At 42.5% G+C, this 27,124-nt stretch overlaps 1 protein-coding gene across 1 annotated transcript in view; it reads left to right on the forward strand.

The window, feature by feature from the left end:
- Nucleotides 1–27,124, forward strand: part of DNAH6 (dynein axonemal heavy chain 6) — a 570,270-nt gene that overhangs the window by 382,942 nt on the left and 160,204 nt on the right. The window contains exons 60-62 of the mRNA XM_073542156.1: nt 15,032–15,211; nt 18,549–18,782; nt 20,365–20,500. Coding sequence (XP_073398257.1) covers nt 15,032–15,211; nt 18,549–18,782; nt 20,365–20,500 — 550 coding nt within the window. The remainder of the gene's footprint in view (nt 1–15,031; nt 15,212–18,548; nt 18,783–20,364; nt 20,501–27,124) is intronic.

The following is a 27,124-nucleotide window of genomic DNA, read 5'->3' on the forward strand; positions in this document are numbered from 1 at the left end:
TTCCCCAAGGGTCGGCTTTTCAATTTATCTGTACCCGAGCACGAGGCTATGCGATCCTATATTAAGGAGGCATTGGAGAAGGGTCATATTAGACCATCCTCTTCACCTTTAGGTGCTGGTTTTTTTTTTGTGGCTAAAAAGGATGGTTCATTAAGGCCTTGTATTGACTATCGTGCCCTCAACAAAATTACTGTTAAATATCAGTATCCGTTACCCCTGATTTCTGATCTATTCTCCAGAGTTAAAGGTGCTTGCTGGTTTACCAAGCTTGACCTCAGGGGGGTGTATAATCTTATTCGCATTAACCATGGGGATGAATGGAAGACGGCGTTTAATACTCCGGAGGGACATTTTGAGTACCTGGTGATGCCTTTTGGGCTCACTAATGCCCCTTCTGTCTTCCAGTGCTTCATGAACGATATATTCCGAGACTTTGTGGATAAATTTTTGATTATCTATCTGGATGATATTTTGATCTTCCCCAAGAATTGGGACTCTCATGTGGAACATGTTCGGACTGTGTTCTGGAGTTTGAGGGAGAATTCCCTGTATGTCAAGGGATCGAAATGCCTTTTTGGGGTACAGAGGATTTCATTTTTGGGATTTATTTTGTCTCCGTCAACTATTGAAATGGACCCGGCCAAGGTACAGGCCATTTATGATTGGGTTCAGCCCACTTCTTTGAAGGCCCTCCAGAAGTTTTTGGGTTTTGCTAATTTTTATCTGAAATTTATAGCTAATTTTTCTGGTATTGCCAAGCCATTGACGGATTTGACTAGGAAGGGTGCTGATGTGCTGAATTGGTCTCCAGAGGCTGTTTCTTCCTTTCAGGAGCTGAAGCGAAGATTCACTTCTGCTCCGGTTTTGCGGCAACCTGATGTCTCACTCCCGTTTCAGGTGGAGGTGGACGCTTCTGAGATTGGTGCAGGAGCGGTGTTGTCCCAAAAAGATCCTGTGACATCTAAAATGAATCCTTGTGCTTTCTTTTCCCGAAAGTTCTCCCCATCCGAACGTAACTATGATGTGGGGAATCGGGAACTGTTGGCCATGAAATGGGCATTTGAGGAGTGGAGACATTGGTTGGAGGGAGCCAAACACCAAGTCGTGGTCCTTACTGACCACAAGAATTTGATTTACCTGGAGTCGGCCAAGCGCTTGAATCCTAGACAGGCTAGGTGGGCCTTGTTTTTCACACGTTTTGATTTTGTGGTCTCTTTTCTTCCGGGCACTAAGAATGTCAAGGCAGACGCCCTCTCTAGGAGTTTCCTTGCTGATTCTCCTGTTGTGACTAAGCCTGCAACCATCTTAGGCGAGGGGGTAGTTCTTTCTGCCATCTCGCCCGATTTGAGACGTGCTCTGGAAGAGTTTCAGGAGGACAAATCTGAGCGTTGTCCCAGTGGAAAGTTGTATGTTCCTGACCAGTGGAGGAAGAGAGTGATGTCTGAAGTTCATTGCTCTGCATTGGCTGGTCATCCAGGTATTTTTGGTACTAGAGATCTGGTGAGTCGGTCTTTTTGGTGGCCCGCCTTGTCTCATGATGTCAGGAATTTTGTGCAGTCCTGTGGGACTTGCTCCCGGTCTAAACCTTGTTCTCGCTCTAGTGGGTTGTTGATGCCTTTGCCGGTTCCCAGGAGGCCATGGACCCATATTTCAATGGATTTTATCTCTGATATGCCTGTCTCTCAGAGAATGACTGTTATTTGGGTGATTTGTGATAGATTCTCTAAGATGGTCCATCTGGTACCACTCCCTAAGTTGCTATCTTCCTCTGAGTTGGTGCCCCTGTTTTTGCAACAGGTGGTTCGCTTGCACGGGATTCCTGAGAACATTGTATCTGACAGAGGAGTTCAGTTTGTGTCTAGATTTTGGAGGACTTTCTGTTCCAAGCTGGGAATTCAGTGATCTTCTCCTCTGCGTTTCACCCTCAGACCAATGGGCAGACGGAGAGAACAAACCATACTTTGGAGTCGTATTTGAGATGTTTTATTTCTGCCGATCAGGATGATTGGGTTTCATTTTTGCCCTTGGCCGAATTTGCTTTAAATAATAGAGCTAGTTCTGTCACTTTGATGTCACCTTTTTTTTGTAACTTTGGTTTTCACCCTCGATTTTCTTCAGGGCAGGTGGAGCCTTCTGCCTGCCCAGGTGTTGACACTGTGGTGGAGAGAATGCACCAGATCTGGGACCAAGTAGTGGATAAGTTGTCTCTCTCCCAGGAAAAGGCCCAGCGGTTTTCCAACCGGCGTAGTACCGTTGGTCCCCAGTTTAAGGTGGGTGATATGGTTTGGTTGTCATCAAAAAATATCGCTATGAAGGTGGCTTCTCCTAAGTTTAAGCCTAGATCTATTGGACCTCACAAGATTTTGGAGATTATTAATCCGGTCTCTTTTCGGTTGGCTCTTCCTGTCACATTTAAAATTCATAATGTGTTTCATAAGTCCTTTTTGAAGAGGTTTGTTGAACCAGTAGTTCCTGTGGTGGCACCTCCTGACCCTATATTGGTTGAAGGTAACATGGAATATGAGGTAGAGAAGATATTGGATTCCCGTCTGGCTAGACGGAGACTCCAGTATTTGGTTAAGTGGAAGGGTTATGGTCAGGAGGATAATTCCTGGGTCTCTGCCTCTGATATTCATGCCGAAAGATTGGTGCGTGCCTTTCATCGGGCTCACCCGGATCGCCCTGGTGGCATGGATGAGGGTTCGGTGACCCCTCCTCAAGGGGGAGGTACTGTTGTGAGTTCATTTTTCCCTTCACCATTGAGGTCTGATGAACTCCCTCCTCTGGTGAAGGAAGGTAGTGAGGCTGATTACCAAACACATGGGCAGCTAGATGATGACTGAGTGGCTGGAATTGAGGACTGGATATAAGGCTGCCAACGCCCTTCTTCCTGGCTGGTGATTTTCCTGCTGGATTCTTGCAGACCAGTCTGATTCCTGCATCTCAAAGCTAAGTTTTTTGTACTCTTCAGTTTTGTTTTAGTTTTGCCTTGTTTTCAGGGAGTTCTGCCTTCCCCGGCCGGGGGTGAGCTGAACTCCATTTTTGTCTCTGATCTGTTGATATTTTGCTCTGTCTTCAGAATATACCTGAGTGCTGATATAGTCTTTTGAAGCCTAGCGACTTCAGGGCCTGTTTTTCCTATCAGTCGGTTGGCTCATTTTGATAGGATTTTTGCGGATGGCAGACAGCAGCTTTCCTGTCCTGTCCTATGTAGTTAGCTTGGGCCCCATCATTTGCTCAACCTATCTTTCTATCTGTTTTAGTGTTTTCATCTTGCTTCACCGTCATTATATGTTGGGGGCTGCCTATTGCTTTGGGGTCTTCTCTGGGGCAGTTTAGTTTTTCCTCTTTCTGTCTTTAGGCTATATAGTTCTCCGGCTGTGATTGAGGGGTCTAGGGCACCGTAGGAACCCCCCACGGCTACTGCTAGTTGTTGTGGATAGGTTCAGGGGTCTGCAATCCGATAGCTGCCAACCTCTCTGGTTTTTCTGGACTTAGCTGGTATTTTGTTTTTTCCTCCTTCGGTGACTCATCATAACAGATAATGCTGAGGTGCTGTTTCAACGTGTCCGGGAGAAGTCTCCAGGTAGCTGGTGAGTCAGGCGGGACTAGTTACCTACAAATCCACCCAGGGGTGTGGTCGAGAACGATATTGTAAAGTATGTGAGAATGGTTCAAGGACCTATGATGAGGTCATAGCCATGTGACTCGGTGGGCGTGGCTACGGACCATATAAGGTGGCCAGGGTATGTTACATGGTGTGAATGCAGGGACCTGGTTGGTCCATTTTGGAAGGCCCCGTCTGGGAGAGAGGGGGGCTGTCTTCCTGACAGCATGGAACACTGTGTTGAATGGCTGCACGTGCCTGATGATTCCCTGGAGGGAATGCATGTCTGCAGCGTGATGATGGAACTGTTATGAATGAGTCACCGGAGGAGGAAAAAACAAAAACACAAGCTAAGTCCAGAAAACCGGAGAGGTTGGTAGCTAGCAGATTGCAGACCCCTGATCCTATTCACCACAACTAACAGTAGCCGTGGGGGGTTCCTACGGTGCCCTAGACCCCTCGTCACAGCCGGAGAGCTAAATAAGCCTAAAGAAAGAAAGGGGAAATCTAAACTGCCCCAGAGCAGACCCCAAAGCAATAGACAGCCCCCAACATGTATTGTCGGTGAAAAACAGATGAAAAACACAAACACAGACAGAAAGACAGGCTGAGCAAATGATGGGGCCAAACTAACTAGATAGGAAAGGATAGAAAAGATGCTGGCTGCAATCACGCAAAAAACCCTGCCAAAAATAATGTCCAACACGTCTGATAGAAAAGGCCCTGAAGTCACTAGACTTCAAAATCACTATATCAGCACTCAGGTATACAGTATTCTGAAGACAGAGCAAAGAGATCAACTGATCAGAGACAAACATGGAGTTCAGCCCGTCCCAACCAGGGCAGGCTGAACACAAACACTAAGTAAACAGACAAAATCTCATGGAAAAATAGCAGAGCAAAAACTTAGCTTTTAGTAGACAGGAACTAAACTGGATGCCAGAGCTCAGTGCAGAAAGGATCACCAGCCACCCTGCAGGGCGTCGGCTGCCTTATATCCACTTAGAAATTCCGGATGTCCAATCACACTCCACCTGTTCAGATGACAGGTTCTTCCCATCCAGATCACTTTCACTACCTCCTTTCACCAGCAGAGGGAGTTCATCAGACATCAGAGGTGAAGGAGAAAATGAACTCATAACAGTACCTCCCCCTTGAGGATGGGTCACCGAACCCTCATCCACGCCACCAGGGCGATCAGGATGGGCCAGATGAAAAGCACAAACCAATCTTTCGGCATGAATATCGGATGCAGAGACCCAAGAATTATCCTCCTGGCCATAACCCTTCCATTTAACCAAATGCTGGAGTCTCCGTCTAGCCAGACGAGAGTCCAGTATCTTCTCAACCTCATATTCCACATTACCTTCAACCAATACAGGGTCAGTAGGTGCCACCACAGGAACTACTGGCTCAACAAACCTCTTTAACAGAGACTTATGAAACACGTTATGGATCTTGAATGTAACAGGAAGAGCCAATCGAAACGAGACTGGATTAAGAATCTCCAAAATCTTGTAAGGTCCAATAAATCTAGGTTTAAACTTTGGAGAAGCCACCTTCATAGAGATATTCTTTGATGACAACTAAACCATATCACCCACCTTAAACCGGGGACCAATGGTCATATGCCGGTTGGAAAACCGCTGGGCCTTTCCCTGGGAGAGAGACAACTTATCCACCACTTGGTCCCAGATCTGGTGCATTCTCTCCACCTTAGTGTCAACACCTGGGCAGGCAGAAGACTGCACCTGCCCTGAAGAGAATCGAGGATGAAACCCAAAGTTACAAAAAAAAGGTGACATCAAAGTGGCAGAACTAGCTCTATTATTTAAAGCAAATTCGGCCAAGGGCAAAAATGAAACCCAATCATCCTGATCAGCAGAAATAAAACATCTCAAATACGACTCCAAAGTCTGGGTTGTTCTCTCCGTCTGCCCATTGGTCTGAGGGTGAAACGCAGAGGAGAAGGACAACTGAATTCCCAGCTTGAACAGAAAGTCCTCCAAAATCTAGAAAGAAACTGAACTCCTCTGTCAGATACAATGTTCTCAGAAATCCCGTGCAAGCGAACCACCTGTTGCAAAAACAAGGGCACCAACTCTGAGGAAGATGGCAACTTAGGGAGTGGTACAAGATGGACCATCTTAGAGAATCTATCACAAATCACCCAAATAACAGTCATTCTCTGAGAGACAGGCATATCAGAGATAAAATCCATTGAAATATGGGTCCATGGCCTCCTGGGCACCGGCAAAGGCATCAACAACCCACTAGAGAGAGAACAAGGTTTAGACCGGGAGCAAGTCCCACAGGACTGCACAAAATTCCTGACATCACGAGACAAGGCGGGCCACCAAATCTCTAGTACCAAAAATACCTGGATGACCAGCCAATGCGGAGCTATGAACTTCAGACATTACTCTCTTCCTCCACTGGTCAGGAACATACAATTTTCCAACGGGACAACGCACAGGTTTGTCCTCCTGAAACTCTTCCAGAGCACGTCTCAAATCGGGCGAGATGGCAGAAAGAACTACCCCCTCACCTAAGATGGTAGCAGGCTTGGTCACAATAGGAGAATAAGCAAAGAAACTCCTAGAGAGGGCGTCTGCCTTGACATTCCTAGTGCCTGGAAGAAAAGAGACCACAAAATCAAAACGTGTGAAAAACAAGGCCCACCTAGCCTGTCTAGGATTCAAGCGTTTGGCCGACTCCAGGTAAATCAAATTCTTGTGGTCAGTAAGGACCACGACTTGATGTTTAGCTCCCTCCAACCAATGTCTCCACTCCTCAAATTCCCATTTCATGGCTAACAGTTCCCGATTCCCCACATCATAGTTACGTTCGGATGGGGAGAACTTTCGGGAAAAGAAAGCACAGGGATACATTTTAGATGTTACAGGATCTTTTTGGGACAAAATAGCTCCTGCATCAATCTCAGAAGCATCCACCTCTACCTGAAACGGGAGTGAGACATCAGGTTACCACAAGACCGGAGCAGAAGTGAACCTTCGCTTCAGCTCCTGAAAGGAAGAAACAGCCTCCGGAGACCAATTCAGCACATCAGCACCCTTCTTAGTCAAATCAGTCAATGGTATGACAATACCAGAAAAAGTAGCTATAAATTTACGATAAAAATTAGCAAAACCCAAAAACTTCTGGAGGGCCTTCAAAGAAGTGGGCTGAACCCAATCATAAATGGCCTGTACCTTGGCCGGGTCCATTTCAATAGTTGACGGAGACAAAATAAATCCCAAAAATGAAATCCTCTGTACCCCGAAAAGGCATTTCGATCCCTTGACATACAGGGAATTCTCCCTCAAAATCCGGAACACAGTCCGAACATGTTCCACATGAGAGTCCCAATCCCTGGAAAAGATCAAAATATCATCCAGATAGATGATCAAAAATGTATCCACAAAGTCTCTGAAAATATCATTCATGAAGCACTGGAAGACAGAAGGGGCATTAGTGAGCCCAAAAGGCATCACCAGGTACTCAAAATGTCCCTCCGGAGTATTAAACGCCGTCTTCCATTCATCCCCATGCTTAATGCGAATAAGATTATACGCCCCGCTGAGGTCAAGCTTGGTAAACCAGCAAGCACCTTTAACTCTGGAGAATAGATCAGAAATCAGGGGTAACGGATACTGATATTTAACAGTAATATTGTTGAGGGCACGATAGTCAATACAAGGCCTTAATGAACCATCTTTCTTGCCCACGGAAAAAAACCCAGCACCTAAGGGTGAAGAGGATGGTCTAATATGACCCTTCTCCAACGACTCCTTAATATAGGATCGCATAGCCTCGTGCTTAGGTACAGATAAATTGAAAAGTCGACCCTTGGGAAATTTACACCCAGGGCTCAGCTCAATTGCACAGTCATAACGCCTATGAGGAGGCAAAGACGCAGACTCATTCTCACTAAATACATCATAAAAATCAGCCAAATAGTCAGGAACATCATGCGACTTGGGAGAGGTGGAGAAAACAGGAGCGTCACTATGGGCACACCGACAACCCCAACTCACCACAGACAAAGATTTCCAATCCAAAACTGGATTATGGATTTGCAACCAAGTTAACCCCAGAACAATGGTATGCAAATTATGCAACACCAAAAATCTGCAATTTTCTTGATGGTCTGGGGCGACCTGCATTACCACCTGGGTCCAAAACTGAGGTTTATTCATCGCCAAAGGAGAAGCATCAATACCCCTCAAAGGGATAGGCATCCGCAGAGGTGTCATAGGAAACCCACAAGTTTAGCAAAATCCAAGTCCATCAGGTTCAGAGCTGCTCCCGAATCCACAAAAGCCTTAGCGGAAAATGTGGACAGGGAGCAGATCAGAGTAATTGCCAGAAGAAACTTAGGTTGAACACCACCCACAGCAAATGTGTGTGCAAAACGTTTCTCTCGTTTAGGGCAGACAGAAATAATATGAGAGGCATCGCCACAAAAAAAACACAGCTTATTACGCCTTCTGAACTCCTGACGTTGCACCCTAGACAAAACTCTATCACATTGCATAGGTTCAGACATTTGTTCAACATGTGGCAACACCTCTCGTGCAGTTTTGCGTTCACGCAAACGCCGATCAACCTGAATGGCTAATGACATAAAATCGTCAAGACCAGAGGGAACAGGAAATCCCACCATAGTATCTTTTACGGTTTCTGACAAACCCTTCCGAAAGAGAGCTGCCAAGGCACCATCATTCCACTTCGGAATTTTTTACAGTACAACTCTGCAGAATCCTGACCCTGGCTCAATGCCAACAGGGCCTTTTCAGCCTGATCAATAGCATTAGGTTCATCATACAACAACCCCAAGGCTTGAAAGAATGCGTTCACATGAGTTAGAATAGGATCATTAGGTTTTAAAGAAAATGCCCAATCCTGGGGATCGCGGCGCAGAAAAGAGATGACAATTTTAACCTGCTGCGCGGAGCTCCCCGATGAGTTAGGCTTCAAGGCAAAAAATAGTTTACAATTATTCTTAAAATTCAAAAATTTAGACCGATCCCCAAAAAACATATCAGGAGTAGGGATCTTTGGTTCAGCAGCATGTGAATTAGCAAGATAGGCGGAAATTCCCCGCACTTCAGCAGTGAGCTGCTCCATACGATCAGACAATTGCTTAATCTCCATTGAGAAAAAATTCCCCCTACGGCCTCAGAGAAATAGAGGAAAAAATATACACAAAAAAAAAAAATTCTGACACTTTTTTTTTTTTCTTTATTTTTACAATTCTTTCCTGCTATTGAGTGCCCTAGAATCTGCGGTAAGGCTGGTGATTCTGTTATGAATGAGTCACCGGAGGAGGAAAAAACAAAAACACAAGCTAAGTCCAGAAAACCGGAGAGGTTGGTAGCTAGCAGATTGCAGACCCCTGATCCTATTCACCACAACTATCAGTAGCCGTGGGGGGTTCCTACGGTGCCCTAGACCCCTCGTCACAGCCGGAGAGCTAAATAAGCCTAAAGAAAGAAAGGGGAAATCTAAACTGCCCCAGAGCAGACCCCAAAGCAATAGACAGCCCCCAACATGTATTGTCGGTGAAAAACAGATGAAAAACACAAACACAGACAGACAGGCTGAGCAAATGATGGGGCCAAACTAACTAGATAGGAAAGTACAGAAAAGATGCTGGCTGCAATCACGCAAAAAACCCTGCCAAAAATAATGTCCAACACGTCTGATAGAAAAGGCCCTGAAGTCACTAGACTTCAAAATCACTATATCAGCACTCAGGTATATTCTGAAGACAGAGCAAAGAGATCAACTGATCAGAGACAAACATGGAGTTCAGCCCGTCCCAACCAGGGCAGGCTGAACACAAACACTAAGTAAACAGACAAAATCTCATGGAAAAATAGCAGAGCAAAAACTTAGCTTTTAGTAGACAGGAACTAAACTGGATGCCAGAGCTCAGTGCAGAAAGGATCACCAGCCACCCTGCAGGGCGTCGGCTGCCTTATATCCACTTAGAAATTCCGGATGTCCAATCACACTCCACCTGTTCAGATGACAGGTTCTTCCCATCCAGATCACTTTCACTACCTCCTTTCACCAACAGAGGGAGTGCATCAGACATCAGAGGTGAAGGAGAAAATGAACTCATAACATGGAACTATGAGGAAACCCTGACGTGGATGAGATAACTGAGGCTGAAGAGCCTGTGTATGCATATCCTGTGTGACCACAGGGATTACAGAGCTGAACTCTGTCATGGACGCTATGCTGATTAAGTGAACTTTATCTTACTGCTGTGGGTCTATGATGCTGAATAAACCGCCTGGACTATGATTGTTTTGTGGAAAACCCGTGCCGGATCTGGTTTTGTGGCGGCTAAGCGAGTATCCCCTACTTGAATAGCAGCGCTACCTTACAATACACATATATATTTTACGTTTTTCCAATTTTGATTTTATAAATTATATGACTTGTATTCTATATTTTCCACTAATGTTCTCTCCACTGCAGGCCTTATCTCTAATTTTCAGTTCTGTTTGAACTAGTGGAAGAAGACTCCTTGCCATGGTATCTCCTAGACACAGCACACAGAAACAGAGATATTCATGCTTCTTTCTGTAGGCCACTTTTTAAAGTAACAGCAGCAAAATTTAGAAGATTTTACAGCAGTACTGAGCACAATAGCTGTAAATCCAGCACTGGGAAGAAATATATCACTCACCAATTGCAATTCTATCTGCTTGTCTCTGCCTTTGCTTGTTTTCTCTCTCTGTTCCTCGCAACTCCACCCCGTTCCATGTCTACTGGCTTTAATAGCTAGTTGTATCCTGAAACACCACTGTGTTAACAGTCCCTCGTGTCTTGAATATGGATTTGAGCTGTTTGTCAAAGTAAATTTTAAGATTAGGAGACAGGAGGGGACAGGAAGAAGTGACTCATAAGTGGAGAAAAAGTAGTGTTCTCTGATAAATATACTACAAAGCTTCATATATTTACTTGTAATTTTGATATGTGCAAAGTTTGTTGAAACATTAGTGGCCATTTTACATAAACTATGATCCCAATTCTAAAAAAGTTAGAATGCTGTGTAAAGAGATCAAAATTACAATGATTTATAAAATCTTTTATAACCATATTTTATTCACAACAGAACATATAACACATATCCAAAGGTAAAAGTTAGAAATTTTCTTATTTAATTTGAAAAAAAAAGAATAATTTAGAAATTCATGGCAACACATCTGTAGCACTAATGCCGATGCCCCTGCATGATCCCTCTTCCTCCTTCATGCAGTGATGCCAACATATTGACCGCCCTGACCGTGCGGGGCCCTTCTCTGACTGTACGGTGACCTCCCCGTCTTCTGCTTCCTGTCCACGCCGCACAGGCTTCCTGGTGGCGAGCGCTGCCCTATTTTTACAGGTGCAGCGCTTGTACTTTGAAAATGACCTCAGCCAATAGCTGAGAGGCATCTTGTAAAAACCCTTGAAAAACCCCTGTAATTCCCTACATTGTGTGTGCAACTGTATGGTGCCATGTTCCCCATCCTGGTATCTTGTGTATTTAGTGCGTGAACCTGAACCACTGGTCCTTGTGTTGCCAGGGCCTAAACCTAAATCCCTGGTCTTTGTGCAGTCAGGGCCTGAACCCAAAACCTCACCTGGTGGTCCATGAAGCCTGACACTGCTCCTGTGGTACGTAACTCTGAAACCGCACTGGTGGTACCTAAACACTGGTGTCACACCAGTGGTAGCTGAACCTGAAACCGTTCTAGCGGTACTTGAACCTGTACCAGTGTCTGTCCTGGTTAGTATTCCTGAGTTCATACTGTTGAAGCCTGTTCCTGTATCCGAATTCAGTCCTGTCTGTGACTCCGTGTCAATCTCCATTCTGCCTAAAATCTAGAACATGTGTAGTCTGAACAGAATTTGTATCCTGTGCTGCCAGTTACCATGTCAAGTTCCTGTCTATGATCCTGAGCCCTGGAGTCAGCAGCTGCAGTATCAGGGACTGCCTAAGAGTAGTACTTGGCAGCTACCTGCAGCTCAAGTCTAAAGGCCCCGTTACACATAACGATGTCCCAGCGATCCCACCAACGATCCGACATGGATGGGATCGCTGGGACATCGTTAGGCTGATTGCTGGTGAGCTGTCACATAGACAGCCCCTCCAGCGATCAGGGCCAGCGAGCAAGCTGGTTTCCAATGTAAACATTGGGTATCTAAGAGCCGTGCGGCTCTTGGATACCCGCTGTTTACCTTGGAAACCGGCGTACATGCTGGTTTCCAAGGTAAACAGCGGGTATCCAAGAGCTGCGCGGCTCCTGGATACCCGATGTTTACATTGGAAATCAGCATCCAGCGTCGCTGATCGCTGGTCTCTCGCTGCCACACGCAGCGATGCGCGCTGGCGAGCGGTAGACCAGCGATCAAAAAATGGCCCAGGACGATCGAGCACGATCAGCGATACCCGGCAGGGTGGTCGGTCACTGATCTCCGTCACACACAGCAATCTCGCTGGCGAGATCGCTGTGGCGTCACAAAATCAGCGATCTCGCTTGCGAAATCGCTGTGTGTGACGGGGCCTTAACTCCAGAAAGTAGCCAATTTGATTTTAGCCAATAAATCAAAACAAAGGGAAATGATCCAACAAAAACAATGTAATAGTATAAGCAAAGGAAGGGATAATAAAACTTAAAATTTAATATACCATTAAAATATAAAGACATAACAAGACACTTAATTAGGAACCCAGACAGGCTTGCTCCTCACATATAGGCCAGCTGAAGCACCAATTTGCTGTAAATAACTACTTGTGTCAGTACCACTGACATCTAACATAGGAAACCTGGCAGAGTGTCATATACCAAATGTAGGTCAATATCCATGGAAAAACATTGGAATGATCTCACCTAGTGTAGGTAAACAATGTACCTCTGGCATCTGTCTTCCAGTGTTCATGTGGGATTGCAAGCTTCCAGGTGCCATTTAGCTTTCCATATCATAGACTGGGACAATGATGTCATTATAAAAAATCACCACTTCCAAATGCATTTCATCCCTCCTGGGACTCACTAGGGGATATGGCAGCCAGGATGGAGGTCTCAGCCGTATGAGGCAGTATAAAGAGCCTCTGTTGGGTACATGTCCCTAAAGTAGATCAATTTAAATAGAAGTAACACTCACGGGCAATACCTCTATTTTTGGTCACCTAATCAATAGACCTCCTATGGGTCCAATGCAAGCATTTCCACATCTGCTGCATCACTGGTCAATGGAGCACAAAATGCATTGACCCGCATGCATCATATCCAGTGCAAGAATGCTGTGAAACACTGCTAGTGATGTCAATGGATGGCAAGGCGCTGTGTACTCCATGCGTTACATCCGATGCACGAGCACTGCGAGACACCGCTGATAGCCAAGGACTGCATCCGTCACTTCCGGAGCCTGGTCATTGTGTAAGCAAAAGGTGTTATCATGGTGATTGAAAAAAGTAGACAAAACAAAACCAGACATCAATGTGTCTATAACTGTCCAGTGTTACAATATGCAATTTAAAAAATGCGGCACAAAGAACCTGAACCAACCTGCTAAGGGCCTTAAGGTACTGTCACACTTAGCGATGTACCAGCGATCCCGACCAGCGATATGACGCGGTCAGGATCGCTGGTGCATCGCTAAGTGGTCGCTAGTGAGCTGCCACACAGGCAGATCTCACCAGCGACATCGCAGGGGTCGGGGATCGCTACTTACCTGTCACACTAGGAGATCATGCGTCCTCCCGCCCGGCTCCACGCGTCGCTCGTCGTCACAGCAGGAAGCGCCGCAGGAAGCTGACGACGAGAAACAGTCCAGCCTGTTCTCGCGTGATCAGCGATAACCAGCGGGGGAGCTGGTCGTAGGTAAGTATCAGACATAGCGATATCGCTAGCAATATCGCTATAACGTCACTAGTTATAGCGATATTGCTAGCGATATCTCTTAGTGTGACAGGCCCTTTACTCCACTCAAGGTCAGACCCATTGTGTCTGGAGTGAATGGCCTCACTCAAAAGCTGAGTGTCTACCTTGATAGAAATCTCAATCCCTTTGTTACAGCACTGAGTTCGCATACCCAAGATGCAACAGACCTTTTGAACAAAATTGAGGGACTTATTCTAGAACAAGATACTATTCTTGTGAGTATTGATGTTGAAGAATTTTACTCATCCATTCCCCCTTGAAAGGGCCTTGAAGTGATCAACTGTTATCTCAGAAGTAGAGGTTGTCAATTCAAGAAACATAATGATTTTGTGCCGGAATGTTTGGACTTCCTCCTGACTAAAAATACCTATTTGTTTGATGGAAAGTACATCCACCAGCTCAGGGGCACTGTGATGAGGAGCCCCCTCATATGCTAATCTGCTCCTGGGCTGGTGGGAGGAAACGATAGTTATTCATGAGATTGGTATGATGAGCAATTACATTATACTATTATGGCTTACATACATTGATAATGTTTTTGTCATCTGGAGGCCACAAACAATAATTTTGCCATTGCAGCCGCTGAATTGACTCGGTAACACAGGATACAAACTCTGTTCAGACTGTTCAGCATTTTTCAAAAATTATTCCACAACTTTTAAATGCAGCTGTTCAGATTGATGAACCTATCTTTGACTGTCCTTGTGTTTGGGAGACTCTGCTTCTCTAACTTGCTCATTTTATACAAAAATATTCAGAATTGAGAGTCCTCAGTGGTTGATACCTTTTAATGGCTAATTGAAAGATAACAAATTGCAAGCTTTCGAGACTACTCAGGTCTCTTCATGAGACATAGACTAATACCATAGACTAAAACGCTTTGCCTGATGAAGAGACCTGAGTAGTCTCGAAAGCTTGCAATTTGTTACTATCTTTTCAGTTAGTCATTAAAAGGTATCAACCACTGAGGACTCTCAATTCTGAATATTTTTCTATCTACTGACTAACACGGTACAAAGATATATATCTTCCTGTATCTTTTTATACAGTCATGTAGCTGTATTACTGAAAAGTAACTGTATAGTTGAAAATTAACCCTCTAGCTGTTTTTCATTAGTACTAATTACTTTTTCAGCCTTTTATTACCTCGTTCCCAACTTTTGCAATGTTGTGATGTTACCAATTTCTAAATGAGTTCATTTTTTTCCAATGAAGTGGAAAAATATCTAACTTTCATCTTCTGATCTATGTTCTGTTCTGAATTAAAATAAGGCTATCAGAGATTTCCAAATTATTTTGTTCTTGTTTTCTCTATGTTACACAGCATTCCAGGTATTGGAGACTTGGGGTTGTATAAACAGCAATATAAAAGTTCTTTATTTCAAGAATTATCAGTTATTTTGTTGCATTAGACATTGCGATTTTGTCATATTTGCAAATAGTTATTTTCAAGTAACTTTTCTCAATATGATTTCAGATAACCTCAGGTGCTATTAAAACTAGACTAGAAGAAGCCGAAGCCACAGAACAAAAGATAAACACAGCTCGGGAGAAGTACAGGACGGTTGCCACTCAGGGATCCGTCATTTACTTTGTCATTGCAAGTCTCTCAGAAATAGATCCAATGTATCAGTTCTCATTGAAGTACTTCAAACAAGTATGTTAAATATTCATTCTAGCTTTCTGCATATAGCATTCTTCATTGAGCCAGGCTTTTATCAGTAACAGTATGATACGGTCAACAGATCAAAAGCAGAATACACAGATTATCTGTTTTTCCAGATTCCTAAATAGGTGAAAGGGTGCTCTGTGGTCATATTCATACATACAGTGCTCCATTTATTAGGGTTCAGTTTTACTTCTAGGACTGGAGGGAAAATGTCTATGCTTGTGTTGACATTACAGGTCATGGTAGGATGCAGCTAATTGGCTTCATATCACAATTTCTAATCCCAAAATTATTATGATATTCTAAAATAATCCTGTCTAAACTAATTATGTCACTACTGAGCTTTAAAGAAAGTGAATTCTAAAACTGTTAAAAATTGGCTTGTATAATTGGCTTTCTTCCAGCCAAAGTAACTAAGTAGAGCAAATTAATGAACTACAGTGTGGATTTCTTAATAAAATATATCTTCTAAATCTTTTTCACGCTTTTATCCTAAAAAAGAGATTTCCCATTAAAATTTCTGAGTTGTCCATTTTTGCCTCATTCAGACATCCAAAATTGTTCACGTATGAAAAAACACGGACTGTTGTTCATCCATGCTTTGGATCTGAGTTTCATCAGTGTAACAGTTTTTTCCATTAGTGTTTCATCACTGATTTTTCATGAAAAAAATAAACTGAAAAGATTGTCCTATCCATTACGTTGTTAGCTTCATACCTACATCCGCCGTACATGTACGGCGCAAGTCGGTAGTGGGTATGTATGTAGCGGGCTCACAGAGTTAGCATGTCATATACCTGGCAGGCTGTTAGAACAGCCGCTGATTTCCGCTCGCAACTGTTAACCTGTTAGATGCTGCTGTTAAACTCTGACAACGACGCTACATTAACTGCACTCTAGCATATGGGCGCGTCATTCTATGCACCCATCGGTGACACTATTCATGGACATCTGAATAAGATCTAAAGACCTGTTTCGGTTATCTTATTAGTGTGTGAAGATATGAATTAGAGCAACAAAAATCACATATGCACTTTTTGTCACCTGATTTAAAAAGCAACAAATGTAATATGAATATACAGTCTAGAACAAGAAAACAAACCCATGGAAAGGTGAGCCTGAGAATATTCCTGGCCGGCACTGGGGAAGGGGTGAGGTTCTGCTACACTGACACTACTGAATGACAGTGGTCGAGTACCTGCACTGATATGGGGATCCTGTAGTAGCCTATTTAAAGATGCTATCTACAATTTGTAGATACTTTGCTTTTGGTCACTTGTACCACTTTTGAGTCTCTATTCTTCACATTCATGGGTAAAACATATTTCAGACTACTGATAATATTTTGTATTAAGAGAAGAAAGCATAATACAATGTACAGTGCAAGTTAACGAATAAATACATTAGTACAGAAAATGTCAAGGAAAATATTTGTAAAATTACTCAAATTTCCTTGCAATTTTAAGCGGTTTACCAGAATTATTTAATTTTTTACTATGGGGCTAAGGCTGGTTTCACACTTGCGTTTTTTTTCGCGGTATTTTAGCGCTAAATAGCGCATGCGTTTTTTTCCCTATACTTTGCATGGGATGCGCTTATGTGCGCATACACATGCGTTTGTACGCGTTTTTCCGCGCATGCGTTTTTTTGCGGTATGCGCTCGGGCGCACAAAATGCAACCTGTTGCATTTTTTGGGCGTCCGACTTGCCTCAAAAAAACGCATGCGCGCGCAATGCGTTTTTTTACAGCAAGACACCCAATATAAGTCTATGGGTGCATTGGCATGCTTATGTATGCGTTTTTTTGCACATGCGTTTTTTTTTGTTAACCATGGAATTTAGGGGTTTGGGTTAGAGTTAGGGTTAGTTAAGGGGGTTTAGGGTTAGGGTTAGGGTCAGGGTCAGGGTTAGGGTTGGGGTCAGGGTCAGTGTTAGTTAGGGTTTAGGGTTTGGGTTAGGGTTAATTATGGTTTGGTTAAGGGTTAGGGTCAGGGTTAGGGTCAGGGTTAGGTTTATGGTCAGGGTTAGGGTTAGTTAGGGTTTAGGGTTTGGGTTAGGGTTAAGTATGGTTTGGTTAAGGGTTAGGGTCAGGGTTAGGGTCAGGGTTAGGGTTAGGGTCAGGGTTAGGGTCAGGGTTAGGGTTAGTTAGGGTTTAGGGTTTGGATTAGGGTTAAGTATGGTTTGGTTAAGGGTTAGGGTCAGGGTTAGGGTTAGGGTCAGGGTTAGGGTTAGTAAAGTCATGGTTTGGGTTAGTGTGAGGGGCCACCTAATGTTGGAAAAAACGCAAACGCGGTAAAAACGCATACAAACGCATAAAAACGCTGCGTTTTTTTCATGCATGCTCATAAAAATGCTTGAAAAAAACGCAGCAGTTGTATGCTTTTGTATGCGTTTTTTCAATGCGTTTTTTTGCGGGAAAAACGCGCTGCAAAAAAAAGGAAGTGTGAAATTAGCCTAAGAACTAACAGGCAGGTAGTTACTAATTATCTGCCTGTTGTGCCCGGTTCTGATATCTACCGGCACAGATCAGTGACAGACTGCTCTTGCCGGTGATTCAGCGGCTTCTGTTGATGTCACATGGCTTCACTGCTGATGTCAAGCTGATTCACAGCCGGCTCCCCACGGTTTAACTGCTGGCTGTCAATCAGTTTGATGTCAGCAGTCACACCCTATCAACAGAGCAGCTTGGAAGAAGAGCTGCCCTGTTAATGTGGAGCAACTGAATTGCTGACAGGAGTGGTCGTTAGCAACTACTAGCCTTTTGGTTTTTAGACTGATAGTTGAAAAAAAATTAACCTGGGCTACCTGTTTAAATTGTGAAGGACAGAATTTAATGACAAGTCTTGCGGTATAAAATTCATTATTTCATTTTTTTTTTTTTAAATCTAACATATAATACTTATGGTCAAAAATTGGGAATATTTGTTATTATATTATATGCAATCCAAGTGAGTAAAAATCTGATTGTAATTTTTTTACATGTCAAGTATATGAAGTTACATTGAGCATTGTATTGCTACCTGAAAGTATCACAGCTTTTAGATAGGGAACAGATTTTAGTTGGGAGCCTCCAATGTGTCCCAGATTTTGTCATCGGCTTTGGAAGACAGTGTTACTGTATAGGACTACTGCTTCTTCCTGCTCACTTTTATATCAGGAGAATAAAACTTTAAGCAGTAGAGCTGATTCCTTGAATAACCAAAGCTGAACTTTAACCTGCATTAGCTCCATCGCTTTTAATCACTTTGGAATTGTCTGATGTCAGTAGAGATTTGATGTTTTTTTGTTGTTCTGTTTTGTATTTCATGTTTTACTTTCTTTGCAGCTATTTAACACAACAATTGAGACTGCTGAGAAGAGTAACGATCTCGATATTCGCCTGGCAACCTTGCTCGACCAAACTCTTTTCTCATCTTACACCAATGTTTCACGAGGTCTCTTTGAACAGCATAAACTTATCTACAGTTTTATGCTCTGTATAGAAATCATGCGACAAAAAGAAGAAATCACTGAATCAGAATGGAATTTCTTCCTCCGGGGGGCTGCAAGCTTAGATAAGGTGGGATCTCAATGCTTTTAGTGCAGATAAATATAGATGTATTTTTATCTTAATAACTGGAATCAAAAACTATAGCCTCAAGGCTGAAAAGGGTTCATGTAAATCCCGGGATAAGCTTAATCTTGCACATCAAGCCATTAACCCATAATGAGACCATTTACAATTTGCTCTGAAATATTGTGGCTGTGTGCGATCACAAAAAAAAAAAAAAAAAAATATATATATATATATATATATATATATATATATATATATATATATACATATATATATTTTTTTTTTTTTTTTTTTTTTTTTTTCTTTTTAAATTGACTTTTTATGGAAAACCATAAAAGACCAGATGAGCACTAAATGGGCATTTGGGTGTTCTGACTTCTGACTTTCCCCCAGCAGCAGACATTGAGGGAAGGAAGGTCAGGCATGCTAAGAGTGTTTGTGTCCGTGGGAGATAATTCACTGCCAAAAAAATACATGTATGCTTGGTCAAGCCGAGTGTGCATGTATTTGGAAGATTGGGAGGAATGGCTATTTGCCAAATGTATGTTTCATCAGGACACTGAAACCATTGGAATAAGAAGAAATTCTCCATAAACAAAGAATTAGACTCTTCTTCTCTTGGTCTTTCCAATGGTAGTCTGGGGTGCCAAAATAGGTTTCTCAAATTGGAGACGACTTGGTTTTGCCTTACCTCCTTTGCAGACAGGTGGGGTAGATTTTTTCTTAAGCAGAGCTGCCTCTTAGTTAGGGCAGGTCTGAGATCTGATAAAAACGGTCCAGCTACGCTGATCGGATTCGGATCAGAGGTTGATCTGACATTGATCAGAGTGGGATCAGACATGGAGAGAAAAAAAAAGTTTTGTCACCTTCTCAATTATGTCAGCCCTTGAAAATTGGACCACCCTTAGTTGTCATCTGAGTGGGGTCCGATATTTTCCACTGACCCATAGACTTCCATTGCCGATTTTCATCCGACACTCGGATCAAAATCAGGACTTGTCACCAATTTTTTTCCTTGGACCACTTCCGAGAAAAAAAAATCGGACATGTACACTGTCCCATACAATAATATGTGTATGAATGCTACCTGTGAAAGCTATGGATAGCACTCGTGCGATATATTTGGTTGTGTGCACAAGCTCTAAGAGACAAAGTGTGTTAATCCTTCACTGAGAAAGCAAGCGAGGTAGAAGCAAAATAAATGCCTCTAGGAAAAATGTCTTTACTAATATTTTTATATTTTTTTACATGTGTTTTTTTTGCATTCATAGCTGTGTATACCATTTCAAAAAGTAATGTGTTTTACATGTCCATAATGGAGCTTAAAAAATGTTACAATTTTATTAAACAAGTTAAAATCGATCTAATTACCATATTTGATGTTTTGATTTGAAGTATATTCTTTCTAGGAAATTGAAAATTAATTTTAGCTGGAAAAAAAAATAATGTCTGGGTTTAAAGTGATGACATCATTATATGTGCGTCCTAAAATGTACACTGTCTACCAAGTTTTCAGTTTCTTTATGGTTAATAAATTCATGTTTTTGTAACTATAAATGACGATACCTTTTTTCTTTTTTTTTAGGAGCGCCCAACTAAACCAGATGTTCCCTGGCTTCATGACGTTTTTTGGAATAGTTGTTGTGACCTAGAAGAGATGCTTCCATGTTTCAAAGGATTAAAAGATGATATTTTATCAGCTCCTATTCTTATCCATTTAGGTCAGTGTAAATATACTGATATTATAAGATCTTTATATAATACATTTTTAAAAAACTAAATTCTACCAGGAAACAGTTAAGTTGCAGGTTTTTGCTTTAGTCTGAAAGCAGGATGATATAGTGGCAGAGACCCTGCTTCTAGTGTTGTATTTTTGATAAAGTTGTAAGGAGATGGACATTCTGCCAACATTCCCCCTTAAAAACATGAGTATTGTTGTGGTGTATCGTGTGAATTTAGATATGCGTTATTGGTGATAATGTTATGTTCTACTTGCCAGGTAGAATTAGCGTTAATGTTTGGGACTAGTCCAGAGTGGGAGGGAATAAGGTGAAGGGACAGAGACATTTTCCAGTCAGGACATTACATAGGGTCCAGTGTGAGACAGAAGCAGACCTAAGGTCTGGACAGTAAGCAGTGCCACATGATGTGGGTGTCCCAAAATGAGAGGAAACCAAGACAGTGGTTAGAGTGAACCAGAGTAAAGAGGATCGAAAACTGACAGAAGTACAGTATGGTCAAAAAGAGACGAATTCTGGGAGAGGACACCTAGCTGTGAGGCCCAAGTTTATAACTCGAAGAGGTAGCGGGACAGGGGGCATGAGGCAAGGAGAGTGCTGTGGACAGGAATTCCAGGGCGTTAGTAGCAGAGAAGCTAAACACCGGTCAAGGCTAAGTACCGGCCATATTGACAAACTAGTTCCCTTGAGGGGAAAGAAGATGCAGAACCGTGGGGTGATAATAGGTCTCTCAGTAACTGGACTGTAGTACTGAGCTGGGTTGTGGTGAAGGTAGGTGAAACAGTGAAGACATAGAACAAGTGAGTTAAGAGAAAGGAACTGAAACTGGGTGCGAAAATGCTCCGTAATGTGAAGGAAATGTTCATTAAGCTGTATACCAGTAATCTTTTGTAAATAATCCCCACGAAGTTATTGTTCATTAAAAAGTTTATTTTTGACTGGAGGTCTCTCTTATTGAAGTGTCAACATCTGGTCCTGGCCAACCAAAGTCATCGGTAACATGCGGCCTGCAAGGACCCCGACCTTCATGTAATGTGTTGGGGTTGGAAGAGGCAAGCACCTTGCCCAAGGCTACCACCCCTCGCTACATTACAAAATCACTGTTTTATCAGCAGGAGATTATCATTAGAGGACTAGTTGTCTCATGCCATGTAGTCCTCCTGCTCTGTACAACCCCACCAATGATTAGCAGCTTTTTGACAATATACAGTGTACATAGAAAGCGGCCAATCAGTGATATGGGTGGGGTTATATACAGGGCTCGGCATTCAGAGAAATGCTAGATCTACAAAAGAAAGAATAGTGATTTTATCAAAATGACAGGAGGCAGACTATTAACCCCTTTCTGCCATATGACTTACTATCCCGTCCATGTGCCCTGGGACTTAATTCCCAGGGACGGGATAGTACGTCATGGCGATCAGCGGCGCCCAAGTGGTGAGCGCCGCTGATCGCGGCAGGGTGTCAGCTGATTATCACAGCTAACACCCGGCACAATGTGTCAGGGGTGGTCACGGACCGCCCCCGACACATTAACCCCTTGTACACCGCGATCAAACATGATCGCGGTGTACCGGGGGTTAAAGGGAAGCATCGTCAGGGAGGGGGCCCCCTCCGTGCTTCCCTGAGCCTCCCACAGCAGCGCAATGTGCAGCGCTGCTGCAGGGGGCTCTTTCCCTACAGGCCCCTGGATCCAAGATGGCGACGGGGACCTTCAGGGGCCTGTAGGGAGCTGGCTTCCTCAGTGCCTGCTAAGTGCAGGCATGAGAAAGTCTGCGTCTATGCCTGTGACAGATCGCTGATCTGTCACAGTGATCTGTGATGTGACCGATCTGTCACAGGACAGTGATGTCCCAACTGGGACAATGTAATAAAGTTAAAAAAAAAAAATGTAAAAATAATTTTAAAAAAATCGCCAAATAAATTAGTAAAAAAAAAAAAATATTCCCCAATAAATTCATTTTTTGAAAAAAAACAATAAAAGTACACATTTGGTATCGCCGCGTCCGTAACGACCCGCCCTATAAAACTGTCCCATTAGTTGACCCCTTTAGCGAACCCCTTAAAAAATAAAAATAAAAAACGAAGCAAAAAATAATGATTTATTATCATACCACCGAACAAAAAGTGCAATAACGCGCGATCAAAAAGACGCATATAAATATCCATGGTACCGCTGAAAACGTCAGCTTGTCTCGCAAAAAACAAGCCACCATACAGTGTCATCCGCAAAAAAATAAAAAAGTTATAGCTCGCAGAATAAAGTGATGCAAAAATAATTATTTTTTATATAAAATAGTTTTCATTGCATAAAACCGCCAAAACATAAAAAAATGACCTAAATGAGGTATCACTGTAACCGTACTGACCCGAAGAAAAAAAACTGCTTTATCAATTTTACCGCACGTGGAACGGTGTAAACGCACCCCCCAAAAGAAATTCTTGAAACGCTGGTTTTTGTTCATTCTGCGTCCCAAAAATCAGAATAAAAAGCGATCAAAAAATGTCACGTGCCCGAAAATGGTACCAATAAAAACGTCAACTCGTCCCACAAAGAATAAGATGTCACATGACTCAGTGGGTCATAATACGGAAAAATTATAGCTCTCAATATGTGGTGATGCAAAAACTTTTTTTTACAAAAAAAAAGCGTCTTTTAGCTTGTGACTGCTGCCAAACATAAAAACCGCCATAAATAGTAAATCAAACTCCCCGTTATCACCCCCTTAGTTAGGGAAAAATAATTAAATAAAAAAAATGTATTTATTTCCATTTTCCTATTAGGGTTAGGGCTAGGGTTAGGACTAGGGTTAGGGCTAGGATTAGGGTTAGGGCTAGGGTTAGGGCTAGGGCTGAGATTAGGGTTAGGGGTGTGTTGGGGTTAGGGTTGGAGTTATAATTGGGGGGTTTCCACTGTTTGGGCACATCAGGGGCTCTCCAAATGCAACATGGCGTCTGATCTCAATTCCAGCCAATTCTGCGTTGAAAAAGTCAAATGGTGCTCCTTCCCTTCCAAGCTCTGCCATGCGCCCAAACAGTGTTTTACCCCCACATATAGGGTATCAGCATACTCAGGGCAAATTGCAAAACAACTTTTGGGGTCCAATTTCTCCTGCTTTTTTGGTTGCGTTGAGCTCTGCCCCACTATAGCAGAGCTATTAGAGCTGCTACCTGTGACTACAATTTAGTTACACTGCCTAATGGGAGTCTGGTATAGTCTGAGACACACCTCCTGTCTCTTCATTGGTTTAGACTACTGCCTCGCTCTCATTCTGCTTCCTCTGATTGGCTGCTGTGTATAATCACAAGTCAATCACAGGATCACCAAGAAGTCCGTGCGCAGGGAACACCTTTTTATTACCAAAGAGGGAGAATGATTATTGAGAACAGATTACTAAACCACTAGTGAGAAAAAAGATGATTATCTAGTAAATGCCTCACAAATATACTGAGACAAATGAGGCACATGAGCCTCGGTAATTAATGGGAAGCCTAAAGTGCAACATAAAAAAATAGCTATCAGTAAAAAAAAAAAAAAAAACAAGAAAAATCCCCAAAACAATCTTTCTTTTGGCAGCTTTAGCTGTGTACTTATGTGTAGTACACATAATTGATAAATGTTATATGCAGATTTAGGGTCTTTTCCTTCCCTCTGTCAGTTTCTGTAAATGGACATTTTTCTCGTTCCGAGTGCTTGCTCTCTGTCTCGCCATTTTTTTGTTTAACTGAAACTGAGTAAAATACTGCTTCCCCCTTATATCTGTTTAACTCTAAGCAAGTTTTTGAATGGCCAAGGTAGTTTTTGAATATTTACTAATATGATTGAAATGATTTTTTACAAATATTCATGCTACACGATTTATTTTTCTTGAACTAGCAACTTGAAGCATCTACACAATTCAACATATTTTATATTTATTTGCTCTGATTTGTGGGCAGATCCAGTGTTTTCATACTGTAGATATATAGTGACAACCAAAGTTAGAAAATGGGTGGCAGGGACCTATTGTAGCTTCCAGAGGCTAAATCACATTTTCCAGGCAAGACTTATGAAACCTATTTTTAATAGTAACATTATTTGAGCACCAGCAAGGGTCCTGATTTTGTACATTATTCTAAATGAGGGGCATGCAGGAATAAGATTTGCTAAATTGATTAAGGAACGCACACCATAAAATGAATTTGGTGCATCTTAATCAATCAATCAAACAATCAAATTTATTATCGCCAAGTACATATTACATATATACAAAGAATTCTTTGTGGCAAAGAGGCAACATAATATATAACAACAGATACAACAAGTAACATCTAACAAGACAGATACAGTATATAGTCTACACATGACGATTTAATTGTTGAACAGAGAGTGGATAGAAGCTGTTCATATGGCGGTTGGTGCTGCATTTGGGGACTCTAAAGCGACGTCCTGAAGGGAGTAGTTGGAATGAGGAGTGTCCCGGGTGAGAGGGTTCAGATGAAATTTTCAATGCGTGGGATCGAATACTCTTATCATAAAGATCCTGGATTTTAGGCAGGGGGGAACCTATAATTCTCTCTGCTGTTCTGAAAGTCCTTTGTAAGCGGAGTTTGTCATGTGCCGTGGCTCCCCCATACCAGACTATCAGAGAGGAACAAATCACAGATCTGATGACAGCATTAAAGAATAAGATCAGCAGATTCTTAGACAAACCATATCTTTTCAGCTGACGCAGGAAGAACATCCTCTGTTGTGCTTTTCTTATAACAGCATCCATGTTTTTCCCCCATTTAAGATCATGAGAGATGATAACACCAAGGAATTTGGTCTCTGTGACCCTAAGAACCACTTCGTCATGGATGTAGATTGGAAGTATCTCATGTTGATCTTTCCTAAAATCCACAACCATCTCAGCAGTTTTTTTAGTGTTGAGTACAAGATTATTGGCTTTACACCAGTCACATATTCTTTCCACCTCACTCCGATACAAGTCTTCAGCATTTCCCCTGATGAGACCAATCAGTGTCATATCATCGGCAAATTTCAAGATTTTTACTGAGTCTGCTGAAGAGATGCAATCATTTGTATAGAGAGAAAACAGTAACGGGGACAAAACACACCCCTGAGGTGCCCCGATGTTTGTGACCAAGGTGTCCGAAGTGAATGGTCCAACTTTTACACTCTGTATCCTGGCTGTCAGGAAGTTATAAATCCACAAGCATAAGTTGAGAGGGACTCCAAGAGCTACCATTTTCTTATGAAGTAAATTCGGATCAATGGTATTGAACGCTGAGCTAAAGTCCATGAAAAGAATCCGGACATATGAGTGCAGTTCATCTGTATCATCCAAAATGTACTTCAGTGCCAGATTGACAGTGTCGTTTGCCGAACGATTCTCCTTATAGGCAAACTGAAGCAGGTCCCATAGCTTCTGCGTGAATTTTATCAGGTGGGACATCATAATTCTTTCGAAGACTTTCATAGCTACAGATGTGAGTGCCACTGGTCTATAGTCGTTCAACTCACAGGATCCCACTTTCTTGGGGACAGGGATAATTGTGGAATTTTTCCAACACTGAGGTACAACGCACTCTTTCAGTGACACATTGTATATATTTGTCAGTATAGGGGCAAGCTGGGTAGCACATACTTTCAGACACATTGGAGATACACCATCAGGGCCAGGTGCTTTTTTGACCTTAAGTCCCTTCAGGATGCGTATCACCTCTGCCTCGGAGATCACTACTTGGGTGTTGCACAATGAATGATCTTTATATGAACAGACTGAGGAGCTTAGAGATGAATAGCCACTGTGTGTAGAGCTTGCCTCAAATCTGCAGTAGAATTCATTTAACTCTGCTGCCAGACTTCTGCTGGGGTTACTAGTGGTGTATGCCTCACCAGAAATGTTATTCTGGGCTGGACTGGAGTAACCTTTCTGGCATAAGAAACCCAGCCACTTTTCTTGAATTTGACAGGTTGGTGTAGTCGTGCCTGTCCCATCCAAGTTTTGCCCATTTTGGTAGAGCTGCTCGAAACTTTTCAAAGTGTTTTACTCCAGTTTTCTTGCATAAATACTTTGATGAATCATGGCCTTTGTGTTTCTCCTATATACTGTTTTTAATTTAACTTGTTTTAAGTGAGGCAAAACAAAGCTTATATTACTGTCATGGGTTTCATGGATTTAGCTGAATTTACTCTTGGCAACTGCGGCCATTCAACAATCATCAATCAGCTATATACAAGCCGATTGGCAGTCGTTTCATGACCTGTTTATACAGTCATGGCCGAAAGTGTATGCACCCTTGAAATTGTTAAAAAAATGAAGTATTTCTACCAACCAGAAAATTATTGCAATTACACATGTTTTGTTATGCAAATGTTTATTTGTTTTGTGCATACCGGAACAACACGAAAAAAAACAGAGAAAACAAGGAAAATTGGACATAATTTCACACAAAACCCAAAAACTGACAGAGCAAAATTGTTGAAACCTTTCCAAAAATGTGGGTAAACAACTTTGTTTCAAGTATGTGATGCTTGTTCAAACTCACCTGTGTGTTATGATGAGTCACCGACGGAGGAAAAAACAAAATACCAGCTAAGTCCAGAAAAACCAAAGAGGT

The sequence above is a fragment of the Dendrobates tinctorius genome, unplaced genomic scaffold (assembly GCF_039654945.1).
Source record: "Dendrobates tinctorius isolate UK_male_01 unplaced genomic scaffold, ASM3965494v1 ptg000011l, whole genome shotgun sequence".
NCBI classification, from domain to species: Eukaryota; Metazoa; Chordata; class Amphibia; order Anura; family Dendrobatidae; genus Dendrobates; species Dendrobates tinctorius.